Source organism: Triturus cristatus, chromosome 2_1, assembly GCF_964204655.1.
Source record: "Triturus cristatus chromosome 2_1, aTriCri1.1, whole genome shotgun sequence".
In the NCBI taxonomy this organism is placed as follows: domain Eukaryota; kingdom Metazoa; phylum Chordata; class Amphibia; order Caudata; family Salamandridae; genus Triturus; species Triturus cristatus.
The window spans coordinates 413582675-413594843 of record NC_140581.1 but is presented as its reverse complement, the minus strand read 5'-3'; the positions used below and the strand labels follow the sequence as shown (position 1 = coordinate 413594843).

At 42.2% G+C, this 12169-nt stretch overlaps 1 protein-coding gene across 1 annotated transcript in view; it reads left to right on the top strand.

Annotated features, from left to right (window-relative positions):
* The window catches only part of SREK1IP1 (SREK1 interacting protein 1), a 160128-nt gene that overhangs the window by 34374 nt on the left and 113585 nt on the right, over nt 1–12169 (top strand). Inside the window, exon 3 of the mRNA XM_085631686.1 lies at nt 3436–3582. Coding sequence (XP_085487812.1) covers nt 3436–3582 — 147 coding nt within the window. The remainder of the gene's footprint in view (nt 1–3435; nt 3583–12169) is intronic.

Sequence of the window (12169 nt, the reverse complement as noted above, 5' to 3'; positions counted from 1 at the left end):
TGAATTCTGTCTGAATGGTATTTTTTTTACTTTTTTGATAGCTGACTTGTATAATCTGTTAGATTTCTGTAAGCGAAGTTTGTCTTGATTGTTTTTTGTTTTCAGCAAGGCACGTTGCTGTTTTTTAATTTGTTGTTTTATCTCATTCAGCTCTGTATTTCTCCAAGGTGCCTGTTTTCTTCCATTCTGTTATATCATTTTTACTGGTATTAGGATATCAAACGCTTCCTGTAGCTACTCATAGTTTTTGAACAGCATTTGTGTCTTGATCTGTACTGGATGTTAGCTGTGTTTCTAAGTGTTCAAAATAGAGTTTGTACCACGGTAGATAGGTGGATACACGTAAGGTGGTTTTAGGTGCGTCACTTAGTGTTGTTTTATGTTGGAAAACAAGGAAATGGTGGTTTGACCATGTGAGTAGAGTTATTGTTTGAAAGGTAACTAGTTCTGTATTTATAAAAATTACATCTAGGCTGTGTCCAGCAATGTGTGTGGGTTTGTGGACGATCTGATGCAGGTTCAGTGCGTCTAGGCCAGTGATTGTTTTTGGATGGGGCATATTGGGTTTGTCAAACCAAAGGCGGAGGTCACCCAGAATGCATAGGTTGGAGTGTAGTGTGATAAGGTTTGCAATCATGTCTAGAAGTGTGTTTGGGAATTTTGTATTGCTAGTTGGAGGTCTGTAAAGGAGCAGGAAGTTACAGGAGGAAGATGGTGTGAGGTTGCATCTGGTGAAGAGTGCCTCACAACCTTGCATGGAGACGTCTTCAGTTTTAGTGATATTTACTGTGTGCATGAACGCAAAAGCTAGGCCACCTCCTCTTTTGCCTATACGATTTTGGGTGATAGTTTGATCGCCTAGAGGAACGGCTTCATGCAAGACTGGAGCCATGTCTGCTCCCAACCATGATTGAGTTATGAAGAGTATGTCTGGTTTTGTGTCAATAAGAAGGACGTAGATGAGATCGCTGCTTTAGAGAGCAATCACGCATTTTTAGTAGGCAGTTTAAAGAATGTGTTTTGGCGATAGTTTGACTTAGTTTAGTAGAAAAGTGAGCAGTATTTTGTGGGCTTATATTAGGTATGTCCTTAGTGCTGTTATTAGCTGTATGAGGAGAGCAATAATGTAGGTGTTCCGTATAGTGTTCCTCATCCAGCAGGCTAAGAAGGCATTTTGATGGGTCTGCATGTGTAGGTGGTAGAGATGGTGGTTGAGAGTGAGTTGGTGAGCTGTGTTGTTTTTGTAGTGTAGCCTTCTTGTGCAGAAGATGTGGAGAAGTGAAGTTGTGAGGAGCGGCATGTTGCTTATTTTGTTTGCATCTGTTTAGGGTGGAAGGTCGATGAATTAGGGGTGGTGGAGCAGCATGTGGGTCATGTAACATGTTATAAGGCTCAGTCCAGTCATACTTTCATCCAGTGTCTCACACCTTTCCCCATCCTGATACTCTGGATACATAAAACCATGTAAGAAACCTGAAACAAATGACCAATCACAGCCGTATACCCCGTTTGATGCACTTAGAGAGACCCTGACCCTTTGTAGTCTTCCCTATGCACCTGTCCATACTGAACCGTGCCATTCTGAACTCTGGTAGGGCAGTCAGGCAAGGAAACTCATTATAATACAATTTGGCGTTAATTGCCTGAGACCCTTTACCGTCAACTTTAGTAATCTGTTTGCATCCTGTGACTTGCAGTTTTCTCATCACTATTTTTCTTATGGTTTTTTTGTCCGCTTTACAGACTTTATACCATTGCGTGTAAGCAATATCCTTGCGCTCGTTTCACGTTCGTTACAGATATTTCAAGAATAATGTTTTAGCAGTTACTCTAACTGGATTGCTTCCCATTTCAGTTTCTCTAGGGATCGGTAACGACATGAGACATATATAAAGAGATTGCTAACACGCTATGTGGCATTGACTTTAGAATGAGAAAAAACCTAAAAGACACTGATGTGAAATATGCAAAGAACCAGCATAAACTGAGATCTCGCTATGGACCTACGCCTGAAGCTTCTGTGTCTGTGCAGACCCACACACACCTCTTCTAGGCATCTATAGCCATTATGTTGCTTTATTCTTGGTTCATACATTTTGGTATCACTCTTCGCTATACATACCAGATCATTTCCTATGTATCACATAAAAAAAGGAACGGGGACTAGTCTGTAGAATTGTTTTTAATTATTTAAGAAAGTAAGCTATGCAAGTGTCATTGCTCAAGAAAGACATTTTAATTGTTCACATTTTAGTTCATTACAGTATTACCCCACTGGATTGCAATATTATGTGAAAATAAATATGTTGTATAGGCCAGAATGGTTTTCCACAGAGTGAAATTATTAATGCAAAAAGATCTCTATATTCATATTTGCGTTTTTCCCTTTCTTTTTTCGTTTCTCCAGGGGAAAAAATGTTTTCCCCACAGAGAAAGAAACTATTTTCCTAAACTCGCATGTGAATACCTGACTGGAAACGAAGTAACATCATCAGCCTTTAACAGAAGTAAATCTCTCATGGTTTCTGGTGTCGCAGAGGGTCACGAGAAAATTGTGAATAGAAACATTTTAGTTTGTGGCTGCGTATATGCTTTCCGGTGCATAATCTTCCTGGGACGACTATTCCTGACTGTGACAGCATATTCACTACAACCTAATATTGCACCCTACTGAGGCAATATTAGCTGAATTTATGATTGCAAATTCACCCTTTGTGCACTCTCCTGACTTGCACAGCCATCTTTTTTTAACAATCTAGCATTCTTACGCAGGTCCAAATCCCTCACGTGTGCCATTCCTTCCCTCTCCTATTGTCTGATTTCTTCTGCTTTGTCATTGCCAGCCACACCCTAGGGATGGCTAGCCCTTACTGCTCTGTTTTGAAGATCATTGAATTCTTAAGCTCCTTCCTAATTCCCCCACTTGTCACCACCCTTTCACATCTTGTTATTTGAGAGCACATTAGAACAGCATTTATACTATGCACACAGCTAACAAAATCGAACCCATACCTCTCGATCCTTGTGTATTGGTAAGCACACAACAGATGTTCTACGTGTCTGGAAGTTAGGTTGGCCAATGTTTAATGCGTGTCGATTTGCCTTTAGCCATATTCCTAAGCCAACATATTCACAAGTGTGTGTCATTTATGCCAGCATGTGGGATGATGTGTGTATTTCTGCAAGAAGTATACATACATCAAGCCAATTGGCTTTCTCATTTCCTATTTCCATTTCAACAGTAGTTGCTCTGTAATTTGCCATCTGTTCTGTTTAATGATCTATTTTTCCCTTAAAATAGCTTTGGTTGATGCAAGTAAATTTTTTTTCATGGACAACGTGACTTGACTAGTGAAAGTCCTACAGAAACATATACTTATTTTACTTACATACTTTTTGGTAATGGAATAGTAATTGTTTTTGTTTTTATTTCAGCCGGTCATTTGACATTTGAATGTAGGAATTTCCTTCGTGTTGACCCAAAACGGGACATTGTTTTAGATGTTAGTAGTACCAGTAGTGAAGAGAGTGAAGAGGAACTCGAGGAGGTCGGGAGAGTGCAAGTTATTGCAGATAAAAAGAGTAAGTTTAAAACATTATTTTTGTTTTTGGAGAAATGTATAGAACTATATTAAACACAAGCCCTAGATTTTGGAAACTAGTGTGCTATACGAAGATCTATGCTCCTTGGAGAGGTCTTCGGAAGAATAATGGTAATGACGTCCTCATTTCCACACAGTATCTTTGAAATGCCTTGTACTCTTCTTATCCACTAACTTCAAGATTTAGTAAAAAGGAGCCCATGATTTTGACAATGTCTCCTATAGCCACCTCAAATTGTAAATTAAATTATTCTTTCACAATTATTTAGTTTCGTGTTCTTTTACAATTCCTTATTTTCGTGCTCTGTACTATATAGTGAGACCTGTTCATACCTTGCATAATTTTCACTGGTAGATTGCAGGAAACGTAATCAGCTATTACAGTGTTTGTGGTAGGGTGGCTGTGGGGTTGTTTGTGAAGGGTATTTTTAGATTTAGCCTTTGATACAACAGCTTTTGCTGGTTCACCAGGCTGTTGCTTTTCCCAAAAATCATACATAATATATATTTCCAAGAAGTTGCCCAGAGATGAAGCCGCACTTCGTGCTGGTACCTGCAGTTTCATTTATGCATTTTTTTTACCCCTCCAGTGGGTTAGTTGCTCGTGTTCATTAAAGGGACCAATGCTGTAGCCCTCCATTGAGCCTCCGATTGAGACTCAGCCTGCTTATTTCATTTTCCTTCCCACGCCAATCGCAAGGGGAAACACTCTCCTCCACGCAGACCCAGTTCATTCCAGGGGCGGTGCGTCGCTTCCACGGCCTGAACCGCCGTGTACCTTTGTTTCCAAGAAGTTGCCCAGAGATGAAGCCGCACTCCGTGGTAAGGTAGGTAACTACCTTTTATTTCAGAAACAGGCTGCTTCCCGATCCCTGATTTTGTCCCTTGGCCTGACGCGTTTCAGGAAATCATTCCTTTTCTTCAGAGGCCAACACGAGCAGCATTCATTGCAAGCACCTGTACTGTCCTCTGCACGCTAATACAATAAGGTTGGCCTCAGGTGTGCCCTTTAATTTGTTCACTTGCGCAATGCCTGGTGGGACCTGCAGTTTCATTTATGCATTTTTTTACCTCTCCGGTGGGTTAGATGCTCGTGTTCATTATATATATATATATATTAGTTCAGATAACTATAACTCGCGCGACCGCCACTCTATCACAAGGATGATGTCATGAGTGATGTCACTGACCATGTCATGAGTGGTGTAATATGTGACGTCATCAGCAGTGGATTGCGGTCGCGCGAGTTATAGTTAATCTGAACTAACTATAACTGGGGAATTTCAATGGTTTTTTACGAGTGAAATGTCCAGCTAACTATAACATGTGTGAAACCTATGGCTTTTTAAGTGAATTTGCAAGGTTTTTTAAATGCTAATTCCTAACTATAACGTGTGTGAAACCTATGATTTTTTCAGTGAATATATATATATATATATATATATATATATATATATATATATATATTACCTACTGGCGGTCGCCAGTAGGTAGTTATAGTTAGGACCCTGTTTCCATAGGAAATCCGCAACATTCTATTTTGAATAACTTTGGCGCCGGTCGACGAATCCTCGCGAATATTTCAAAATAGGTGGGGCGCTACGCTCCGCTCCTACCCTGAAAGTCTCGGGGGGATTCGTCAAGCGGGGGCTGAGATAAAAGGGGGGTCCCTAAACGCGTTTTTCCCATGCATTTTTCCATAGGACCTTTAGACACAGCTACAGCCCGAACGGCTGAACAGAGTTCCTTGAAATTTGGCAGAGAGGTAGTCTACAGGTCAAGGAAGTGCCTTTTGTAGGTTTGGTGTAAATCTGTTCAGTAGATTCTGAGAAAATAGCCTTTAAATCAATATATATATCTGAGCCAGCTTACGGTGCGCTTACGGTGCGCTTTCCGTACGCGTACGGTGACGTGCGCGAGCGCGATTCTGATTGGCTGTTAGATCTTAGTAAACATTCGAATCGGTCGAAACCAGGAAGCGGCGGCCGCCATTTTCTCTCTCGCACTCAGAGTGTGGATTAAAAAACAAAGGACAAAAACATGTAAAGGGGCTGTTTAGACAGCTCCTAAGCACCTAGCCATGTTGAGGGTTTCCCCAAAGATTCCCCAAGGCCAAAAACGGAATTTTAATTTTTTCGATAATTTCGCCGATTACGCTTACCGTACGCGTACGGTAAAAATTATTTAAAAAAAATAAATAATCCACACTCTCCCCACCCCATGTGCAAATGGTGCCCGAACGGCACCATTTGTGCATGGCATATTACAGATATGAAAAATTAAAATATTACCTTTCACAACGAAGCGCATCATATGTCCTCCATGTGCGCACGGTGCGCGAAGCGCATCGTGCGTACATGGCCCATCTAGCGTAACGTGGGCACGCGGTGCGCGTTGCGCACCGCGTGCACGGCACTAACTGCGTAAAGTGGGCGCGCGGTGCGCGAAGCGCACCGTGCGCGCACGGAACGAACTGCGTTAAGTGGGCGCGCACGCCACGAATGGCGTAAAGTAACTTAGCATTTAAAAAACCGTACAAATTCACTGAAAAAACCATAGGTTTCACACACGTTATAGTTAGGAATTAGCATTTAAAAAACCTTGCAAATTCACTGAAAAAACCATAGGTTTCACACGTTATAGTTAGCGGAAATTTTACTGATAAAAAACCAATGAAATTTCCCCGTTATAGTTAGTGCAGGCAACTATAACTCACGCGACCGCAATCTTCTGCTGATGACATATGTGTCTTTATGAAAAAAAAATATTTGTAATATATGTATAGCTAAAAATTTATGGAAGAAGACATGGGCAAATAAGTGTCTAAATACAGTATTAGCATCAGCAGAGGATTGCGGTCGCGTGAGTTATAGTTGCCTGCACTAACTATAACGGGGGAATTTCATTGGTTTTTTATCAGTAAAATTTCCGCTAACTATAACATGTGTGAAACCTATGGTTTTTTCAGTGAATATATATATATATATATATATATATATATATTCACTGACAAAACCATAGGTTTCACACACGTTATAGTTAGGAATTAGCATTTAAAAAACCTTGCAAATTCACTTAAAAAACCATAGGTTTCAAACATGTTATAGTTAGCTGGACATTTCACTCGTGAAAAACCATTGAAATTCCCCCGTTATAGTTAGTGCAGGCAACTATAACTCACGCGACCGCAATCCTCTGCTGATGACGTCAGATATTACATCACTGTATTTAGACACTTATTTACCCATGTCTTCTTCCATTAATTTTTAGCTATACATATATTACAAATATTTTTTTTTCCAGAAAGACACATATGTCATCAGTGATGTAATATCTGACGTCATCAGCAGAGGATTGCGGTCGCGTGAGTTATAGTTGCCTGCACTAACTATAACGGGGGAATTTCAATGGTTTTTCACGAGTGAAATGTCCAGCTAACTATAACATGTGTGAAACCTATGGTTTTTTTAATTGAATTTGCAAGGTTTTTTAAATGCTAATTCCTAACTATAACGTGTGTGAAACCTATGGTTTTTTCAGTGAATTTGTACGGTTTTTTAAATGCTAAGTTATGTATTTATTTATTTTTTTGTACGTTTTTTTCATCGTGCGCTTACCGTACGCGCACGGTACACTTTACGCACCGTGCACGCGCTGTGGGCGCTTGGTGCGCTTCACGCACCAAGCACCCACGATGCGTTGTCCGTGCCGTGCGCGTACGGTGCGCGCACCCCGCGATTTTTCGCGAAAACAATAGTTTTTTTTTTACCCTTGGGGGTCCTTCAGTGACCCCCTGACAAAGGCTAGGGGGTCAGGACCTGTCCATCCTGCCCCCTTCTCACGTTTTCCCCCTTTGGTTTTCATTACCTCAGACTGCGAGAGACAAAATGGCGGCCGACACTTCCCGATTTCGACCGATTCGAATGTTTACTGACATCTAACAACCAATCTGAATTGCACTCGCGCACGTCACCGTGCGCGTACGGTAAGTTTTACCGTGCGCGCACAGTGCGCGCCTATAGATATATATATATATATATATATATATATATATATATATATATATATATGCTTTTAAATGCTATTTTCTCAGGAAATACTGATCAGATTTACACCAGACCTGCAAAAGGCACATCCCTGACCTGAGGACTACCTCTCTGCCAAATTTCAAGTAATTCTGTTCAGCCGTTCGGGCTGTAGCTTGGACTAAAGGTCCTATGGAAAAATGCATGGGGAAAACACGTTTTGGGACCCCCCCTTTTTCTCAGCCCCCGCTTAACGAATCCCCCCGAGACTTTCAGGGAAGGAGCGGAGCGGAGCGCCCACCTATTTTGAAAATTTCGCGAGGATTCGTCAATCGGCGCCAAAGTTATTCCAAATAGAATGTTGCGGATTTCCTATGGAAACACGGTCCTAACTATAACTATCTACTGGCGACCGCCAGTAGATATAGATATATATATATATATATATATATATATATATATTCAGTGAAAAAACCATAGGTTTCACACATGTTATAGTTAGCTGGAAATTTTACTGATAAAAAACCAATGAAATTCCCCCGTTATAGTTAGTGCAGGCAACTATAACTCACGCGACCGCAATCCTCTGCTGATGACATATGTGTCTTTATGAAAAAAAAATATTTGTAATATATGTATAGCTAAAATTTAATGGAAGAAGACATGGGCAAATAAGTGTCTAAATACAGTATTAGCATCAGCAGAAGATTGCGGTCGCGTGAGTTATAGTTGCCTGCACTAACTATAACGGGGGAATTTCATTGGTTTTTTATCAGTAAAATTTCCAGCTAACTATAACATGTGTGAAACCTATGGTTTTTTCACTGAATTTGCAAGGTTTTTTAAATGCTAATTCCTAACTATAACGTGTGTGAAACCTATGGTTTTTTCAGTGAATTTGTACGGTTTTTTAAATGGTAAGTTACTTTACGCCATTCGTGGCGTGCGCGCCCACTTAACGCAGTTCGTTCCGTGCGCGCACGGTGCGGTTCGCGCACCGCGCGCCCACTTTACGCAGTTAGTGCCTTGCACGCACGGTGGGCCCACGTTACGCTAGATGGGCCATGTACGCACGATGCGATTCGCGCACCGTGCGCACATGGAGGACATATGATGCGCTTCGTTGTCAAAGGTAATATTTTAATTTTTCACTTTAATAATATGCAATGCACAAAAGGTGCCCTTCGGGCACCATTTGCACATGGGGTGGGGAGAGTATGGATATTTTTTTTTTTTATTAATTTTTACCGTACGCGTACGGTAAGCGTAATCGGCGAAATTATCGAAAAATTTAAAATTCCGTTTTTGACCTTGGGGGATCTTTGAGGACTCCCTCAACAAGGCTAGGTGCTTAGGAGCTGTCTAAACAGCCCCTTTACATGTTTTTTGCCTTTGTTTTTTAACCCCCTCTCAGAGTGCGAGAGAGAAAATGGCGGCCGCCACTTCCTGGTTTCGACCAATTCGAATGTTTACTAAGATCTAACAGCCAATCAGAATCGCGCTCGCGCACGTCACCGTACGCGTACGGTAAGCGCACCGTAAGCGCACCGTAAGCTGGCTCAGATATATATATTGATTTAAAGGCTATTTTCTCAGAATCTACTGAACAGATTTACACCAAACCTACAAAAGGCACTTCCTTGACCTGTAGACTACCTCTCTGCCAAATTTCAAGAAACTCTGTTCAGCCGTTCGGGCTGTAGCTGTGTCTAAAGGTCCTACGGAAAAATGCATGGGAAAAACGCGTTTTGGGACCCCCCTTTTATCTCAGCCCCCGCTTGACGAATCCCCCCGAGACTTTCAGGGTAGGAGCGGAGCGTAGTGCCCCATTAGTTTTGAAAATTTCGCGAGGATTCGTCGACCGGCGCCAAAGTTATTCAAAATAGAATGTTGCGGTTTTCCTATGGAAACAGGGTCCTAACTATAACTACCTACTGGCGACCGCCAGTAGGTAATATATATATATATATATATATATATATATATATATATATATATATATTTTTTTTTTTTTCATTCTACTGGCGGTTGCCAGTAGATAGTTATAGTTAGGACCTAGTTTCCATAGGAAAAGCGTTTTTTCTTTTCCCAATAACTTTGGAGCCGGATGACGAATCTTCGCGAAATTTTCATAACTCGTCGGACGCTCCGGTCAGCTCCTGTCTTGAAAGTTTCGGGGAGATTCGGCAAGCGGGGCTGAGAAAAAAGGGGGGTGTCTCAAAACGTGTTTTCTCCATGTTATCTTCCATAGGAAACTTTAGACAAATATAGATATATATTTCATTTGATCAAATCTTATATAATGAGTCCAAGTCAATAACTGCATACATCTAAACACAGTTGGCTGGTGGATGCATCTCCATATCCAAACAAATACAAAATATTGTTGTTGTTAAATGGTGCTTTCCGTAGTTGTAACCAAGTCAACTAAAGGTAGGAGAAACATGTTACAATCGGGTTCCTATGGTACCAGGGCAGTCAGGGGTTACTGGTCTCCAGTTTTGTTTCATCAGTTGAAGTGGTTTTCTGCTTGTGTCCTGGTTCCACAGTACTACTGGACCCCAAACTAGATAACCAAGTACTCCTGTACAGCATTTGACTCTCTCAAGGTAGCAAGACAGAGCACGTCAAGGCTTACTCAAGGAGGTGAGGTGAGTTAGAAATTTTGAATACAGTTTACACCGTAATATCGGCTAATAAGATTAATGTCCAGCCAGTGCTCTACTTTATGAAACCGAAGTACTTTAATGCACTTGCAAGAAAAATATACTACACATAAAACTAAGATACTCCGTGAAAGCCATAAGTGTCTACAGCACTCTGGGCGAGAGATCTGATCCTCAAACAGCAATATAGCACATAGATACTATAAAAACACAGTTAACATAGCTTTAAACGATCACGTTTCACAGTATTACTCTACAGAGCTAGAGCAATGGCACTAATACTCATATTACAGTGTTGGTGTTTCAGCAGTTGATATGAATACAAATGTTCCTGGTTCACCCCCTACCACCCATAGCAACAGAAGTGCCCACCCTTCCTTGGTGAGGACACCCCTTTGAGGATACCAGGGTTCTAGATAGGAGTGCCTGGTGTCTTGACAAAGTTACTGGAGTACCACTAGTCCAGTTGATTCTGGGCTAGCTGTATGAGGGTAGTGGCTGGCCAGGATGCCAGTCCAGCCTGATACACTCAGATGACTCGAAGAGTTGGGGGCCTGTATCGCGGAGCTCACTGGTCTCAGTCTAGATTTTCTAATAGCAGGGCACCCACGGGGGCGGTGCTACTTCGAGGACACATCTGGAAACTCTGCAATTGCTGGGGCAGGAACCAAGGATTCTAATGGTAAGCGCTTGAACAGGTTACTCTTCCACCTGCTACAGATGGTAACTGAAAGAACCCACAGACTCCCACAGTACAGGGAAACGGCCAGGGGCGAAGCAGTCTCACCTTCAGTGATAACATGGAGCCTCCCTCGTCTCCCTCGATGTTGTTGTGCAGTACGTTTCCTTATCTTGAGCAGCTGTCTGAAGGCTCCTTGTGTTCCACGAACGGAAGCCTCCACAAGCCTTAGACAGGTCTGTCTCTGCTCCGGTCCCCTGTCGCCATCTCCTTCAGTCAGACGGACAAATTCCTTGCATAGGTAATCCGTCACAGACCTACCTTCTCAAGTTCAAGCTCTATTCCCAGGTCTGAAAGAATGGCTATCCAATCCTTGGACTCTACTCCTGGATCTTGGCGAAACCTTCTGGGTGCTTTGTCGGAAAAGAGAACAGTCTTGAACAAACTGGCTAATGAGGCCAGACGTTTATCATCTCTGAGTGGCAGGATAATACAATCAGAGGGTCTGGTCTGCTACTTTTGCATTCTGTATGTCCCTCCAACCCTTTGTCATATTTCCTGAGTGATCTGTCCATGATCAGGACCTTCCCAGTCTCTTGGTACCTGTCAGTCCTATCCCCGGGAGAGGAATTTTAATTTGCTCCAGAGCAGGAGGCCTTGACCATCACCCAACAGAAAGGAAGGAGGTCGTCCCAGCAGAGGGAGCCTTGGCTAAATACTTAAGAGCTAGTACCTACTCCAACCCACCAAGCTTCTACTAAGAACAGGGAGGGGCACGGGGAGCTGGAATTTCCAACCGAAAAGATCAACTCACATTAAACATAATTGCTCACCATCCTCACCCAGTGATACCACTGGCTCTCAGTACACACATCACACAGAGAAGAAAGAACCCAAGTGAGAATGGACAGACTTTATTTCCCAGGACGGAGCTGCTAGGGAGCATCTCCTAAAGAGAGGGTGACTGGTACCACTGAGTATAGATGAATGCTGCCACCACTGTCAGTCTACCACAGCCTTGGTAGAGAGGGCAGTAGCAACTCATTGTAAAAGCTGGGTGCATTATGCAGGCCCCATCATCCTCAGCTAAGCTCTAGGGTCTCAATCCATGGAAACAGGAAGACCCTCAGTGAACATGCGGAATTGTCCTGTTCACTCTGGTATAGATCAAGAAACCCCATTGTACTTTCAGGTGAC